The 18,733-nt window shown below is 33.7% G+C and overlaps 1 protein-coding gene across 1 annotated transcript; it reads left to right on the forward strand.

The window, feature by feature from the left end:
- Positions 1-144: 144 nt before the first annotated feature.
- On the forward strand, positions 145-18,530 carry LOC111989336 (SH2 domain-containing protein B). The gene is made up of 12 exons (XM_024021131.2): positions 145-487; positions 1,721-1,912; positions 3,010-3,219; positions 3,300-3,389; positions 5,504-5,581; positions 5,687-5,851; positions 7,200-7,568; positions 12,261-12,544; positions 13,445-13,607; positions 16,174-16,523; positions 18,107-18,184; positions 18,309-18,530. Exons 1-12 carry the CDS (start codon positions 335-337, stop codon positions 18,325-18,327), a joined length of 2,151 nt encoding a protein of 716 aa, XP_023876899.1. The 5' UTR covers positions 145-334; the 3' UTR covers positions 18,328-18,530.
- Positions 18,531-18,733: the final 203 nt, after the last annotated feature.

An 18,733-nucleotide genomic window follows, 5' to 3' on the forward strand; every position in this document is an offset into this window, starting at 1 on the left:
GACTTGGAAAGCTGAGGTGGTTGTGATTGACTGGATTATCTTAGAATTCACTTAATACACGCAAAGGTGTAGATCCTAACCCAATTATTTAAAAAACCAAACAAACAAACAAACCAGAACGCAGTACAGTAGTATTAACCGTTAATTAACAGCCGTCACCAAACACACGTTTTTAATTTTAGCTCTTCTTCGGAGAGAGAGAGAGAGAGGGAGGGAGAAGTTGGGGTTTGGCGGGCTTAAGGTTTATTTCATTTTTTGTTGAAAGCTTTTTGGCAACTGTTGTCTAGAGAGTTGAGGTTTGTTTGATCTTTAATCAGATCGAAAAATCAAAATCATGGTTAATGATATAGAAAGTAGAGAGTACTCGCTTTTGAAGGATTTTAGAGTGGAAATTGAGGAAAAAGAAGAAGGGACTACTTTCTCTCTTTGCTTTTGGGTTTACCTCATCAGCTCCTCCACTTCATTCCCTGCTACAATCATTCAACAGGTCTTTTCTTAACTGCCTGTTTTCTTACTTTACTTTTTTTTTTTTTTTTTAAGAGTCCAAATTGTTGTTTGTTATTTTTGTGCAATTGATGGGGTTTTTTTTTTGGATGGGTTCTTTCTGATGATCACTTGTCGTTTCTTCACGTTTTTGTGTAATTTGTTGAAAGGTTATTGTAGATAGTACCCGTTTATTAAATACCCAACTGGGGTTTGAAGGTTTTTATTTTTTGCAGTTTGTTACCTCTATTATCAGCTGCTGGAGTGGAACATTGTCCAAAATCTTGTGTGTTTCCATGTGAAAAATTACCGATTTTCCCTAAAAGTTAAACTGTTATGAAAATAATGAATTTAATCATTTAACTATTATTCTAACAATCCCCTTAATAAGTGGGGCTCAACATGTGAGATTTTTAACTTTTAAATGAGAGGTAGAGTGGGGATAGGGTTTGATCTCAGGGAATTTTTTGATAGTTTCAAAAGCTTAAACTATTAGGAAATGACGGAATTAATCATTTAACCATTATTCTTACTCCATTTATTAATGGAATTTGTGATTTTATTGGTCAGCTGTATTACATGCTTCTTCAACGTTTTTGTTTGTATGGACTAATTGTAGGACTCATTGCTGTTCCTTCTCAAATTAACTTATGTACCCATGCCTTGTATCAGTTAGTCAATGCTAGGTTGTTCCCATTAATGAATCAAATCAAATATCTGAGTAGAATCACATTTTTTATACTCACGTGGAGGATAATCTATATCTTTTCATTTCTATCTGTTTTGTGTGTGTGTGTGTGTGTGTGAAGATTAGTGTGCAATCTATTTCATGGTACTATAGTTTGTTAGTACTTGACAAGCATTGGAAAATGTTCTTTTAATTCCTATAAAATTTTCCAAACCACCTGTTTATAGCAGCTAGTATGCAGCTGAATAACCCTCTGAAATTTTAAGATGATCTCTGTTAAAAGGAATGGAAAATATGAGTGAGGATCAGGCCTGAGAGTTCTTTACAAACTGTGTCAGTCTGCAACATTATAAAATTATTTCATACTCTCAATGTTGTGAGATGTTTTTGTCTTTAAGGGTTAAGGTTTCTCGTTCCCATTGTTCACCTATGACAATACCTTTCTAATGTCTTTTGTAATTGTTAATCTTGTAGTTTATATTTATATTTATGTATATTTTTTGAAACTCTGTCAATGGATTGGTGGATAACATTCCCTTTAGTATGCAGGTGCACTCAGATAGTGTTGGCAGTGCTCCTTTTCTTGTTCTAGATGAAAAAAAGAGAATGATGCTTCTGCCATTGCTTCTCTTGCACAAAGAAGCTCCTGATCCTGAAAATTCCACTTCCTGGCTTGAAGCTCCACATGCATCCGTGGAAATTGAGTTTCCTTATGAAAAGTGGATTCATGTTGGATGTGAGGTATGCAATATTTTTTGTTTTTGTTGTTATTCTTATTTTTTAGGGGGTATCTATCACATTGTAATAGTTTTCTACATTGTTTTTCCTGCCAATAGGAATAAAGGGAGCTGAACTGTATTGGTGTTACTTCATCCTTGTTCTTAATTGCTGTGCTAATTTTATTTCTTTGACATTTGTTTTTCTCTATCATATGTCTCTGTAACTTTAAAAAAAAAATTGTTCTTTTGTTTGGATCTTAAGGTTGTCCACATTATGGAGTTTTTGAATTTTCATCTTTGATGCATAATTGACGTAAGATTTAGGCTTTTTTTGGGAAAAAAAAGTGGAATGAAAGAAAATGAAAGGATGGGAAAAAAAGAGAGGAAAGAAGATATTAATATTCTTCATTGTAACTGTTTGGTAGGAGGGATATGTACATTTTACACATACTTGCAAAAGATGGTCATTAACGAGTTCAAACTAAAAATAAAAAATAAAAAAAGCCAAAATATTAAATACTTTGGCCTGTTAGCTTAGCATTTTGTCATAAAAGAGAGAGAAATAAAATAAAGATAGGATACCTTTTCTAAAAAGAGATGTCATGGAACTTAAAATTCATGGAAAGCCACAAAAACCTATAGTTTGTATATGGAAATTTAATAAATAGAAGGAATGAATGATTCTTGATGTATTATTTGAAATTTGGGAAAAAAGTTGTAATAGACTGAAAGTTTTAATAGGAATAAGATGCCCCTCGCCCCACCATCAAAGAGGAACATAATAGAGAAAACAGGAACATGATATGGAAAACAAAACAAGATAAAGAAGAGAGAGAGAGAGAGAGAGAGAGAGAGAGAGTAGGAAGAAACCTCTCAATGGTCAGAAAGGAAAATCAGACTCGTAAAATGTGGAAGAACAAAAGCATTTAGAGAGAGTTTGTTTTCAATGATTGAAGCCTCACAATGTGATTGCACTTTTGGCTTAAGGTTGTTCTTGAGCATTCCTTCACGAGGTACACCATGAAGCAATTTAGGTGTATGTCACTAGTAATATTCGTGAACACATTCCGTGTTCTTATGATGTATATTGAGATAATTATTTTGATGTGTATTTTTCAGGTTTCTACTGATTTTGTTCGGCTCAATATTGATGGAGAGATTACGGGGGAGAAGTCACTGTCTTCCTTGATTAACAAAGATTCGCCCACAAGTAGTTTTGGGAAGTTAGCCTTGGCTAATATTGGTGGACACTGTGACAGTCTGCAGGGTTATGTCCACAATGTTGAAGTCTTACCTCCAGCTTTATCTATTAAGGACCACTGGGGAAAGGTGCACCACACTTTAGTTTTTTAATCCCTACAATTATGTATGCTTGCTTTTTACTTGACAAATACCATATGCGATGCCAGGATGTGCCTCTAAAATTATCTATCGATAATTCATCTGCCTCTGAAATTGAAGTAGGTGATGATGGTGTTTGGAGTATTGTTGGTGGCAAGGTTAGAAAGATCTTTTACATTATATGTTGCTTGGTTATCCTGTCATATGCATCATCTTTCATTGTTTGAAATAAGTCATTTATGGATATTTCTTTAAATTTTCTTTTAAAGTATTATTTATTATGTATAAACTTGCTGTATCTCTGTTGTGATGCTTCTTAAGTTCATCCCTACTTCAACTTCTATGACTGTTGTTAGGCTATTATCAAATTGATCCATAAAATTCCCTCTGCATATGAGTTGCCTCCACTGTGTTCCAAATGTTGTAGCTTTGAGCCTTTGACATGTCCCTCCTTTTAATTATATATATATATATATATATATTTTATTTTGATAAGTAATAAATTTCATTAAGAAAGTACAAAAAGGGGGTGCAATTGCAGTACACAGGATGCAAGATAGCATTTTAATTATATGACCATCATTATCTAGATCCATCACTTGTATTGATGTAATTTTGTAGTTTTTGTGCATAAAAGGAAACTTTGATTTGCAGTTAAGATGGATAAGTGAAATATAAGGAAAGATGTCATATGAAATTAATGCATTGGTGGAGAACATGATTTGATTTAGAGGAAGACTTAAAATAGTACTAGTAGAAGTACTTTGTTTTTTTGTTATTTTTTTCCCTTTTGTTTTGTATGGTAAGTTGCAAATGTACTTTAGTGGATTTTGAATCCATGACCTCACCCTCCATCCCATTATTATTGGAATAGTAAGTGTTAGTTGAATTGTAGCTTTGACCCTTGTAGATTTACTAAAAAAGAACATGTTAATTAAGGAAGCAACAAAAAGTTTCATTTTGGATAGGCTACAATAGAATAGAAGAATACATGTGGCTGATCCCAATTAGTTGATTAATTTGTTGAGGATACATAGTTGAATCCTCATTGGGCTTTTGGGTGGGTAATATAACATAATTGAACACATACCCATTAGTCTTAGACCTTTTGGGTTAAAATGTATTTTTATATGTTATATTAACTACTTAAGAAGTCTTCCCAAGGTGTTTATCTCCCCCAACAAGTGGTATCAGAGCCCATGATAGTGTGGGGCAAAAAGGTGGCAAGGTTATCAGGGTTCCTTTTGCAGTTGGAGCAGGAACGGGGTGTGTACTTGGAGCCCTATTGCAAATGGAGCAGGGATGGGTCCCTTTCGCTGTTGGAGTGTGGACGGTATATTGCACCAAGCAAGCCCATAAAACCCACACAAACAATCTTGGAAAAAAGGCCCAATGAAAGAGTATTATTGCCAATGGTGCTAGACACTGGTGAGGTGCAAGGTTCCCATGGAGGATAAAAGACGTGCGGAGTTGATATGTGGAGGCCCATGGATGATGCACTAGTGAAGGAAAAAGCCCATTAGGCAAGGGGGAGCAAGTAGGACTTGTTCACGGCCCACAGAGAGATCTTAAAGCCCACAGAAAGACTCACATGCGAAGGGGAGATTTTTTGGTGTACATGTATGAGTAAAGTCCCACATTGAATAATAATGAAAAGAATGAATGGTTAATATAACATAATTAAGTACATACCTATTGGGTTTAGGTCTTTTGGGTTAAAATGTGTTTTTATATGTTATATTAATTATTCACTAGGTGCGTGTGTAAAGTTGCTAATAAAATTCTAATCAAATTGATAAAGTACCACTTGGCCCAAAAGCTTAAGTGGTTAGGAAAGAGTGAATTTATTCATTTAACCATTTTTATAACAATCCCATCATGTGTGGGTCTAGAATCTCCCTTAATAAGTGGGGTCCAACACATGGAAATTTTTAACTTTTTGAAATAGGAAGTGTAGTGGAGACAGGGTTCTAATTTAGGACCACCTTGCTTTGATACCATGATAAATTATCACAAAAGATTAAGCTGTTAAAAAGTGAAGAACCATTATTATATCACTTACGTACATATGTCATATAATAAATTTCTATATTTATTTAAATTCAACAAGTTTCCTCTCTTAATAGTCTATATTCTTATTTCTAAGTCAAAGGATTTTTTCTTCTCTTAAATGCTCTTTCTAGCACAATGTTGTACAAGTTATTGTCTATTCTCAAGTAATGATCTACTTTTATTTCGGATTTCTTCTAATCTATATTGCCTCTGTTTACAGGCATCATGTCGCCGGAACTTTTCTCTGGATGTTGTTTTATTGAATGCCTCAGGCCAGCCTGTAAATAAGGATGTTGAGGTTTATATCTCTGGCTTTTGCATATCATACAATTAATCACAACTTTTCTTTGTTGGTTTTGACAGTAATTTGGTTTTTGTATTTTCAAATTGCTTCTCTTAACAGGTTGTTGCTTCACTTTTATATGCTGATAATGGGGCACTTGTGGAGAACACAACCGATGCAGAAGCTCCTCTTTTGGCTAGCTATGATGGAATTGAATATGCTTCTTGTGAAAGACCAAGTAAAATGTTGCAGGGACGTGCATCCTTCAAGCTCAAGATATCTCAGGTATGTGAAATGTTGCTTGTAGCACCTCTTGTGTTAAGAATGTTTTTCTTCCCTAGAACTGGTAGGAAGATATATAAGCAACTTGCTTGTCTGCATGGAAAACTTGGTTGTTAATACTGTTTCAGCATTGTTTTGTTTTTATCTAGTTGAATGAATGTTCCATTCCTGGTTCATCAATCATTTTGTAGCATTTTGAGTTTAATGGCAGGAAAGAATGTGTACTGTCAAAATGAAGTTACATACCTGAAGCAGCTTAATAAGCTAAAAACATTATTCCAAGTATAGAATTTAAACATTATCCAACAGTTTTATGTTGTTCTACGTAAGAAAAAAGTGCGCACATTCAAGTTAACGCAACATAAAACAATTGAAAAACATGTAAGGAAATTAACAGCAGTTAAAAAAAGGGTAGTTTGAACTTTATGCTTGAACTCCTTCCCTGAAAAAGAAAAAAAATTCTTGGACTTAACAGTTTTTCGTACTCAGCTGGTTCTTCAATCAAAATGTGTGACATGTACATGGGGTACCACATTACTACCTGATGCTTTAATGGTTCCTCAGTCCTCAATGCTTTATTTGGTATCAAAACTCAATCACTCTCTTCTAATGGTTCAGTTGGAAACTGAGAAACTCATACCTTGAGTTCCACTTTTCATATTCTACACAATGAAGCTGAGGTCGCTTGTAAAGAAGTGGTTTGATATGAAGGGCAAATCATTGTTCGCAATTGTGGGTAACTGATTTGGGAAGCGCAAAGAAATATTTATTTAAATTTAGTTCATGTAATCTTGGAAGTCAATTGTATTTTTATTGGTTATGTAGATTTTTATTTTAGGTATCAGTAGTTAATTAGGTTATTATTTTATTTAACTTCCCAAGCCAATTAGAATTAGGGTATCCTGAGTCAACGAGAATTAGGGTTTAGTTATAGTAGTCTATATAAGTATGCATGGTCCCAAAGTAACTGGTTTAACTAGTGGGTACTTAATTGTAAAGAGATGAAGTCACACATTTGCATATGGAGCCCATGCAAGAGCCTATGTGTCAATATACTGGAAAAGTTGAAATATCTATACCTATTAGTGTTGAGAAGGATATCGTCTATCGGGAAGCCAAGTAATATTTCATATTATTGAATGACTTTGGTGATAATGTTACCTTAAATTAACATTTGTGAGCATGACACAACAGAAACGGTTCCTTTCTTGTTGAAGGAAAACACATAGAAACAACATTCCAGTTTTCCTCTTAATCAGAGATTAGATTTTGTCTTGGATTTATATGCATGCCAGTTGTTGTGGTGTACTGCTGGAACTTGTCAATGACTTCTTTTTCTTTTTAATTTCAGCTTTCATCCAAGTGTGATAATAGACTTTTCCGTATCAGATTTCACATGTTGAAAAGTGGAAGTTATCCTTTCTTTGAGGCATTCTCACCTCCAATTCGTTGTATCTCACGGGGCCGTAATGCTCGAGGGTCCTCTCTGATGTGGAAAAGATCAACTTCTACCTTCAATCCTGTTAATATATCTCAATCATCTAGAGTGGATGAAGGGTCCCTAGAACTCGAGCACAGCTCCATATATGAAGCAAGACCCTATTCATCATCAAAGCGGGTTAGGTCTGGACATTGTAAACTATCTACAACCTTTGAGACTGATCCTAACTTGGAGAGACCTGATGAGGAATGCAACTCTCATCCCTGGACAGTTAATCAGGTATTACTCGGTACTCTCTCTCTCTCCTATGTTTAGTTATTTTACTTACTAAACATTTCCTGATAGAGCATCAGACACTAATTGAAGAGAAAAATGTTGTGGCATTAAAAGTGGTTCCCCCCCACCCCCCCTCCCAAAAAAAAAAAAAAAAAAATTCAGCTAGTATGTTTACCATGCAAAATATGGTGCTATTGCTACATGGAAAGCTCATGGTATGCAAATACTCATACAGGACTTGACATTATAAAGTTTTGGCTATATCTGTCCAACAATCTTAATGATTAGATACTTCAGCCAAATGGAAATATAAGTAATAAAATGAAACAAGAAGGGAAAAGTTATTGCATACATACCGGACCTGTCTTCTTAACCGAGGAAAAGATATAAAAATTCCTAATTTTTTTGCTGAGTATTCATAGTTTCCTAGAAGTTACTCAGATAATTGTAATCAACTTCTTTTTCAAATGTATTTTCCAATGTTTGTGTCATACCAACTTGCATCCCATAATTCATATATTACTTTATATATATTGTTCCACAAGTACATAAGTGTCCATGTATCCCAAGATTTGGAGATTCAAATAATCTGACACCTAAAACAATACTTGTAGTCAATTCTCATTACCAAGTCCACGTAAGTACTAAATAATCATAGCTTGCCATTTTCAGGGACTTATGACCTTTTCCCCTTTCTATGTATTTATAGTTGCTACGATGAATCATTAAAATCACTCCTAGCTTAAACCTACTTTTACCGCACATCATAACACCTTACCATTTTGCTATCCTGGATGCCCTTTTGGAATTGCAGATCTTCCTGATTCATACTTTGAATTCTGTAGTTATGAAAGCATAGTCTCTCTCTCTCTCTCTCTATGTGTGTGTGTGTGCGCGCGCGCTAAGTGAAACATGACAGTGGGTATTCTTTTATTTTCTTTTGAGCAATAGAGTAATTAAGCATTCAAGTTCAAAGTAAAGAGCTCTAAGGGATCCAAAATATGGGGTTACAGTGGCATTGAAAAGTTGAAAATAAATGGTAAACATGCACACAACATATATCAACACAAGATGATGTTATTCAACTTTGGGGCAATGTCTATGGGCTAAGATGGCCAAAAACTTCACTCTATAATACAAATTTTATGGTAGTATCTCTCAAATTTGTAGGTCTTTATAATGCAAAAAATTATTTTTAATGAATAGATCCGATCGCAGCTTCACTTGGATTCTATTCTATTCTGTATGATAGAAATAGAAATTGCCACAATGGAATCTGATAAGTCAGATTTCAAGTAAGTGTTTCTTTATAATGCAAAAAAGCATATTCTCTCTCAGGGTAAAAATCTCTCAAAAGCCCTAGTATTTTAATGTGTGCTAGATCATATGATAAGAGAAAATCCCTAAAAACTAACTGACTCAGGAAACAAATCAGAAGTGGTTGAACAGGAATAGCAGGCAAGACATTTGAGTTGGGCTAACTACTAAAATCATCTTGTTTTTTGTTTTTGTGCTTATTTTTCTTCCCTACTTATTAATATTTATTCACACAATCTATACTGGAAGTAGATTAATTTTCTTTAAGAGTACTCTCTAGTTTCCTTAGAGGAACTGATAGTATATCTTTGATCTGGTAAACCTTCATAGTTATCTCTGAATGAGTACTGTATATTATGTGATTGAACTAACATCCACACAAAAAGTACTTGGATGATTCATTCAAGTTTGTGCTCAATAGAGTTTCCAAAAAATTTATAATCAAGTTTCTTTCACTTTAGCCCACTACATCAAAGTGAATCCATAAAAAAAACATTGAAACTGTAAATAGTGTCTTTTCTCAAGAATATCATCTAACAATTCTTTTTGGTTTCAATTCATGGGAATTAAAGATGTATCTGTAACAACCTCAGGAAGCGCTAGCCATTCCTATGCTTACGCTTCAAAAGGACTAGTCAAGTTGCAATTGAGACCCCTCGTAATCACTTATAAACCCAAGATCCACCTAGTACACTCTCAATGTAGGACTCAACACATGACTATACAACACATGACCATACAACACATACTCAAAAAATCCAATCCACACAATTTGGGTTATCACAATCTCCCCCACTTATATTCCTCATGCCCTCGTTAGGGCCCACATTGTTTTGCAGTGTCCTCGAACAAAACGGCATTACCAAGTTAGCTATCTATTATTTTTAGGCGAAAATATACTTTTGGTTCCTACATTTGCCGATTCTTGTTTTGGTCCTTACTTTTTAGTCATGCCCACCTGAAAATGAAAAACCATGTCCATTTTGGTCATTGCTATCAATTCGTACGTGGCAAATAGAGTGCATAGGTGGCATGTCAGATGCTGACGTGGCTAATAATAATAATAATAAAGTTTATTTAATTTTTTTAAAATGCGACGTTAGCATTTAAATAAATTAAAAAAATCACAAAAATTAAAAACAAAATTCTGAATTTCTAATTTTTAAAAATTTAATTAAATTAATTTTTTTAATCTTAAATCAGAAATTGTTTTTAATTTAAACGATTTTTTTATTTTTATTTTAAAATGATTAAACCATTGAACCATGATTTGGGTTTAGAGAGAGAGAGAGAGAGAGAGAGAGATTGAGATGAGGCCAATTTGGAGCATATCGAGGGGAAGGAACCTCCGAACCCCTCTTCGACTTCAGTTTCTCTGTGTGCCAAGTAAGCCACCATGAACAGCTTCTCTCTCTCTCAAATCGTAGTGGTTCAAACTTTCTCTCTCTCTAGGCCCATTGCTGAAACACTCTTTCTCTCGCTCTAAACCCATGGCCGAAACCCAGCGGTGGCTTTCTTTCTAAGCTTGGGTTTTTGTTTTGGGAAATGGACTTCATCGGCGGGGTGGTGGTGTTTGCTGTTTTGGGAAATGAGTTTGATTGGTGGGGTGGTGGTGGTGTTTGCTGTTTTGGGAAATGGGTTTGATTGGTGGGGTAGTGTTGTTGATGGCAGGTTTGGGTCAAGGATGGTTAGTATGGTTTCGTGTTTATAGGTTGTGGGTCTTGGATTTATGAACCTTGTATGGATGAATGTGAAGGAGTATTTGGTTATGGCAAATTTTCTATTCTGGTGTGTTGATAAATTGTAATAATCATGGAGATTTTTCCCTTGATGTTCTAGGTTTGTTTGTGGTTTTTTTTTTTTGATGTGGATTTGTATGTTTTATTGGGCTTTTGTGTTTTTTTCCCAATAAAATTTCTGGGATAATGGGTTTATTTCTTGGCTTTATGGTTTTGATTTACTAGAGGTTTCAATGTTGAATGTGTTAAAATTTGTTGAGATTGATTATGAGTGGGTTGGCCAGTTGGGTTTGTCTTAATTTGGGGAAGAACATGAAGCATGAAGTTCATGTTCTAGGGAAGAAGGGGAAGAAGAACAATGTTCTTCCAAAAAAAAAAAAAAAAAAGAAAAGCAAATAAATAAATAATATATATATATATAAATTTTTTTAAAAAAAATTTATTTCATTACTTGTTTATTAATTTTTTGAAGTGGTTTTAAAAAAAAAAAAAATTAAAATGCTGATGTGGCATTTTTAAATATTATTTTAATTACCACGTCAGCTACATACTTGGCCACATCAACATCTAACATGCCACCAATGCACTCTATTTGTTATGTATAAATTTTCTGTTAGTAGGTTGACGGCATGAACCAAAATGGACACGGTTTTTCATTGTTAGGGACTCAAGCAGGCGCAACTAAAAAGTAGGGACCAAAACAAGAATCTGGCCAAAATGCAGGGACCAAAAGTGCATTTTTGTCTTATTTCTAATAAACAGAGGAAAGCGCAAGCTACATATGCGTCTTTACCCTAAAATGACTAGTCAAGTTACAATTGGGGCTCTTCATAATCACTTATAAACCGAAGATTCACCTAATAAATACGGGACTCAACACACGCACACACACTCAAACAACCCAATCTAATAAAATCCACATAATTTGACACCTTTTCACTTCATCATATTCTTTCATGATCTATTTAAGATGTCATGGAGCTTTATCCATTATTCCTTTAACATGTATTAATTTTTATTTCAAGGTTATTGTTAGAGAATTAGAGATATAATATGGGTTGTACTCATGTGTTGTATGAGTGGTGCTCTTCTTGAAGAGTCTGTAATATTCATGTGGTTAAATTTACCTACCAGCTGTCACCATTAAATTTACCTACCACCTCTCCTACATAAGTAATGAATAGTCTGAGGGCAGGTATCTAAGATTTTTCTTGCTCATTCTTTCTGCTATTATTGTTCTCTTTCCTTCTTCAACAGTTATAGTTTTTTTTTAATGTTTTTTTTTTTTTTTTTTAAACAAGAATTTGTTTATTTGAGAACATAAAATTTTGTTCTATCAGTTGTAGGATAGGGAGGAAACTGGAACATTTTAATTCTGTTAGAATACCTATATATTGGAGCAGAAATGAAGAAGATGATTAATATAATTATTGAGAGTGATCTAAAATTTTGTGGTCTGTCACATGGGAGATGGAGCTTCAATTTCTATCCTAGCACATAGGTTTTATTTATGATACTTTTTGTATATTTTAGCAAAAGCTAGATCCCAGCTCCCCTTCCCATTCTTATATGCTAGGTTCTGGAAACATTTTCTTTGAATAATCAACTTTATTTTCACAATTCTCATGTATCTTTAAAGGTTGAGAATGAGTTCGGGCGGAGTTTGGAGGGGAGACCTGAAAACCTTGAAGAAGCAGATGACTCGCTTTCTGATTCCGAGAGTACTGAAGAAAGAAATTCACCTTTTAAGAGTATTTCAAGTGGAAAAAGCCCAATATCAGACGTTACCATTTTCAAATATTCTCTCTCAGCCTTAACTGAGAGGTCTTTTATGCTCAAGGAGATTGCTATGTCTGCTTCTGACAATGAGCTTTCAGAATTCGCTCATCAGGTGTCTCTGTATTCGGGATGTTCACACCACAGGTAGTTAATATACAAATGCTATGCTTTTATTAGTGAATGTATTCACATTAAAGTTTAAGTGAGCATATCTTAATATCCCATCTGGCTTGATGATTTGTGGTCACTTTTTTTAATGAAATACTTGCTGGCATCTTCATCAAGAAATGCTCTTTTGTTAGTGACTGTATTCTTATTGTAGTTCAAGTGGGCATATTGTAATATGGCATGATGATTCTCTGTCGATTCTTTTAGTGATAGAGAGGTCTGCTGACATCTTCATTAAGGATGCTCTTTAAGTTTGACTACTACCTCACTGGTTTTTACCTGGCACAGGTTTTCTGTGTAATTTTCAAATCACAATTATGCTGTCATGTTTATGTTTTACCTTACATGTCATGTATCTGCTGCTATGATAGTAAAAAGACAAAAAATTTACTCCATCTTGTTGTGATTTGAGATTGGGAGGGCTATATAATGAACAAAAGAAAAAAGAACTTTGGAAGTTTTTTGATAAGTAAGATGAGACTACGGTACCGAGCATTTCATGCTCCTGCACTGTGTAAATGTTTTCTAGTTTCTGCTTCTATTTTTACTTGAATAATACAAGTGTATTATAAACCTTATGTAAACATGTTTCATTTGAACGATGCACAACAATAGTGCATGTTTTCCCCTAGAGGTTGGAGCAAACACCTATTTTCAGTTGAGGAAGCTAACTTATGCCAAAGTCCAAATTTACCCAGGGATTTATATGTATTCTTTGTTATTCTTTGCACCATTTTATATGTCTTTATTTCTGACCTATGTATTGGGGAAGACTTCTCCCATACCAATGGGCTTATTTTTGGATAAAGCAAGTGGCTGCTACAACCCACTGCAAGCTCTTGCCAGTTCTATATTTTGTAACATTCCTTTTCTCAGGCACCAAATTAGCATTACAAAGAGATTGATAGAGGAAGGAACAAAAGCTTGGAGTTTGATTTCACAAAACAACCACTACATTCGTTGGGAGAATGCGGTTTTTGAGATTGAAGAATACTTTATGAAGATTGCTCATTGCAGTTCTAGATCTCTCACACAACAGGTTTCTTCTTCTTTTTCTTATCCTTCCTTCCCCACCCCCTTGTCGCTCACAATGTATTTTCATGATTTTTTAAATATTAAGCACATGTGGCTAGCCAATGAGCTTGCTCAATTGGTACTTTCTCCCTTATAAGTTCTAGGTGTGGAGGGTGAGGTTGTGGGTTTAAGACCCATTGGGTACATGTAACTTTTACCAATAAAAAAAATGAAGCTCACCTGATTGGGAATTTATTTGATTGATTGTCCAAACATGTAAGGGATTGAGAAGTTATGGTGATATTGATGAGGAAAATATCTTAATTTTTATTTTTTATTTTAAATCCATAACATATTCAATCCCAAAGATACTTTATAAAAAAAAAAAAAATTATAAGATATACCACCTGTATATATGCCTTAACACGCCCGCGCACACACAATGAATTTACAAGTGCTACATATGGTGACTTTTCAACAAGATTGATCAGTTTTTGTTAAAATGCTGTGTTCCAGAGGGTAAAAAAATTCGGTTTTGCTATTTTGTAACATGGAGTCAGTGCAGTTCATTTTCTTGCTTCTTCTTTTGTGAAGCAACATGGTCAGCATTCTTCATGCATCTTAGAAATGGACTGGTTTATAAGTGGAAAGTCTTCTCCCTATATATTCTGTGGTTAAATGATTAAATTCATTATTTCCTAATAGTTTAAGCTTTTGGGAGAATTGGTAGTTTAACATGGTATCAGAGCAGAAAATCCTAAATTCTATCTTTGGTTTTACTCTACCTTCCATTTAAAATGTAAAAATTCCCACATGTTGGACCCCACTTATTAAGGGGAATTTAGACCCACAAGTGAGGGAGAGTGTTAGAACTATAGTTAAATGATTAAATTTATTATTTTCTAATAGCTTAAACTTTTGGGAGAATTGGTAATTTAGCATATACAATGTTTGTTTTGGTGCCTATGGCGAAAGCAGAATGCTAGATGTTTTGAGGATTGTGAACGGTCTATTCTTGACATAAAATCTTTCTTTTTCCGTACTCTCCTTGATTGGAGTTTAGTTCTGCCATCTTGTTCGTTTGTCCCTACTTGATCTTATTGATCATTGTAATCCGGGTTCTTGATTTGTGCTATTATTGTACATTTCCAGTGTACTTGGTTGACTTTTTTTCTTAATAAAATTTCTTATGTTACTTATAATATATATATATATATATATGTATACACACACAATGTTTGTTTTAGAGTAAAGATAAAAGGGCTCTTGATATAGGGTGGGTGAAGAAAATTTTATTTTTATTTAGCATTTAAGTCATTTGTATTTTTAGTAATGGTCCATTGGATTTTATTTTAGGTCTTATTAGCTAATTAGTTTATCAGTATTTTATTTAATTTCCCTCAAGATTAGTTTCGTGTCAATTAAGACTACGGTTTAGTCCTAGTAATTTATATAAGTGCCTTATTGTACTCCAATGATGACACATTTATACAACAACAAAACCTTATTGCCAAAAATATGAATTCTTAACAAATTAATCTTAACAAATTAATCGGGGTTGACAACATGTATTCTTCTATTTCATATTATCCTATCCAAAATCATTCTCTCAGTCACCTCCTTAATCAATATGTTTAATAGAGACTAGTTTATGATGATTAAAATTACCTTGGAGTTTTTCCAATGCCTAATTGTTGATACTTAGGTTTATTTTTATTTTACTTTTTTTGTTTTCTGGTATAATCCTTTGAGAGTGTTTTGTGCTAAATCACACTGGCTCTAGTTCATGTGCTCATCTTAAAAATGGATTGGTTTGCAACTGGAGGGTTATGTGATATTTGAGTTTGCAAGCTCATCTCCATTTAACATTTCTCAAGATTCTTTGATTTTTAAGCAACCTGGTTGCAGCTTGTTGCAAGTAGCCTTTGCTCATTATTTTTTGGTGACAGTAAGTGTAATCATGAACGATGAAGCATGAACATAATTTTGTGAATGTCTTTAGCTCGACTGAATGTCATTGTTTGTCCTCTCTAGTATTGTATCTTGAGTTTGGTTACCTTTTGTTTGTTGGTCAATGGAACTTAATAGAAAAGTTGTATAGACATGTATATCAATCGTATCATAAGATTGAGTTGAAGGATTGGTGCCAAACACATCCTGCTAATTATGACAATATCAAAATTTGCAATGGTAATGAACATTAAATTTAGTGAGAAAGCTTCAACTACGAAAAACCGTAGAAAATGATTATAATGTTCTTGTTTTACATGAACTTGAAGTGTTGTACATTTATGGTTTATGTTTTAAAGATGATTTGGCCTCTAGTTTACTGTAGGACCTGATGCTTTCAAATTTTCAGGACTCATAATGACACTTAGTTTCTGTTATTGTACATCCAGGCAATCTTCTACTTGGGGGAACTGAAAAATGTCAATCATAAGTCAGAACATTATCTTATATGTGAATTTAAATTGATAAACGCCAGAAATAGCTTTTGTTTGCTGAAGAAAGTCCTTGATTGATTGTCAGTGTAAAGTCATAACATGAAAATAACAGCCTCCAAAGATTTACAGATTTTCTATTTATTTTAGGACTTTGAGCTTCTGCGGAGTATCGCTGGTTGCCAAGAATATCTGGCCCAAGAGAACTTTGAGAAGATGTGGTGTTGGTTATACCCGGTAGCTTTCACGCTATCTAGAGACTGGATTAATGCATTGTGGAGTTCTACTTCACCTAAATGGATAGAAGGATTCATAACAAAAGAAGAAGCAGAATCTTCACTTCAAGGTCCAAGGGGCCTTCAAGAGCCCGGGACGTTTATACTCCGATTTCCTACTTCAAGGAGCTGGCCTCACCCTGATGCTGGCAACTTAATTGTGACTTATGTTGGCAGTGATTACACTCTTCACCACAGGCTTATTTCCCTTGATCAAATTTATGGGTATCCAGTTCATATTCTCTTTTCCTTCTCCTTTTTATTTATGTTATATAACTGTACTTACAAGAATACTGTTTAGCATATTTCCTAAGTGCAAAACTAGGAATCAAACACAATAAACCGAAAGGCTTCCATAACTGCAAAGATGAGGAATCAGAAGGTATCTTACTTATCAAGAAAGTGAAAAGAAAGAAGAACAGAACTTTTGGATTTTTCAATGAAATTATTTACTTAACAAAAAAAAAAAGAAAAAAATGAAAAAAGAGAAGGAAAACAAGACTGAATTTTTAGGATAATCTGTAACCCCTTCTAATGGAGTTCCCTACTGAAGACTAAAAATTAATTGGGGAAAGTGCTAACTATACTAAGTTCTTGTGAGCAATTCTCAACCTTTCAATGGATCTCATCACAGAAAGTATGAAGTTGGAATAAATAGTTTAATAGGATGAGTTTCCAACCTTTTAAATTACATTAATGATATTCTGGATTTTCCAGGAAACTTGCATTCCTCTCATATGTTTTTCAGATGATTGGATCAGCAATCACTTGAATAAGAGAAACCAATTTGGCTGCATAACTTTTCAAATGCAAAAATTTTCATATATTCTTATCCCCATCATGTTACCTAACATTCAGTAACTTGTCTTGCTTGTGAAAATGTCTCTGCAGTTACAGAAAAAATCTTTTAGATTAATGATTACAATCATGATGGGTGTATCTGATGTAGGATCTCTCTTCATTCAGATTCATGAAATGATGATTTATAATGACCAAACTGACTGGTTTGGGGATTTCAAAAACCGTAAATAGGGAGTGAGTTAAAGCATTGAGTCCTCTTACAATCAGCATAATTTTGGGTTGGAACAATTTGTTCCGACTGCATTTTACTTTTCATGGGATTTTTATATGATTGTACAGAGTTAGATGCTGAAACATTGGGTTGTTGGTCTAATTGCATTATGGATAAAGTTTAACTACAAAATTAGTTGTAGCTTAAGGTTACAATCTTACTCAATATCTTTTTATTGGAAGTAAATTTTGACAAATCCATCATTGGATTACATTTTCTTCTTATATCTTCTATTCTTGTAAAATTTCTAGAAAATTAACGATCAATAATTATGTCATCAATAAATTTTTTAAATTGCAAGTTTTTGTAGTTTAAAATTATGCATAAAATATAATCTTATAGATTATATAACAAATAATATTCAATTGGCATAAAATTTGACATGTGTATTAAAAGCGTAAAGAACATGCAATTCAATGGTTAAAATTTTGAAATATGATGTAATATTAATAATATTGAATAAGGTTGTAGTCTTAGACTATAACTAATTTTGTAGTTAAATTTTGTTCTATTATCTGAAAATTTAGCAGTAGCAGGATTCAATGATGACATGTGCAAGTTAAGTTGACAACAAACGTACACAATCACTCTTATATGATGCAAATAATTCTTTTCTTTTCTTCCCTCACAAAGGAGCATATTTACTGTTATATTATCTATTGTCTTTCCCAATATAGAAAAAATTGAATATATAAAACGTGCTTGAAATTTCCTCATTATTATTTATATTTTTCAGTTCCAGTTCCAGTGAAATGAATGTAAAACCACTGCAAGATATGCTAATGGTAGAGCCTGAGCTGTCTCGGTTGGGAAGGCAAGATATATCTCAATTTCTCTATTTATTAAATTATTATATTATTTATACTCCTATCCTATCTACAATCAATAATATTAACGTTGTATGAAAAATAATGCATTTGTTATTTGCAAATTGGCAGGATAATAAGAAGTCATTAATTGCGCTTGAGTAGCACTATATGAATCCTTCAGTCTGCTTTTGGTTTGGGGTGAGCTTTCCTTCTTCTTCTTCTTCTTCTTCTTCTTCCGTTTTGTATATATGTATTGAGCATGGAGAGATGTCTCGAATGTAATAACCTTAGATCAATTTATTTTTTTCAAAAAAAGGGGAAAAAAAAAGTGGGCATCATACATTTGATTCATATATTAACCGCTTTTCGTACTTTTTTTGAGTTGGCCGTAGCAACCAAGCCCTGACTTCTTCACATATTTGATTCTTCTTACTGAAAGATGGGCAAAGAAATAATAATATTTTTTCTTCTTCTCTAAACTCGAATAATAAGGGAAAAATGAGGTAGCGTGAGTGTGACACACCTCAAATAGAGATGACCTTAAATCATCCAAA

Source organism: Quercus suber, unplaced genomic scaffold (genome assembly GCF_002906115.3).
Source record: "Quercus suber isolate HL8 unplaced genomic scaffold, Cork oak 2.0 scaffold_587, whole genome shotgun sequence".
Taxonomy (NCBI): domain Eukaryota; kingdom Viridiplantae; phylum Streptophyta; class Magnoliopsida; order Fagales; family Fagaceae; genus Quercus; species Quercus suber.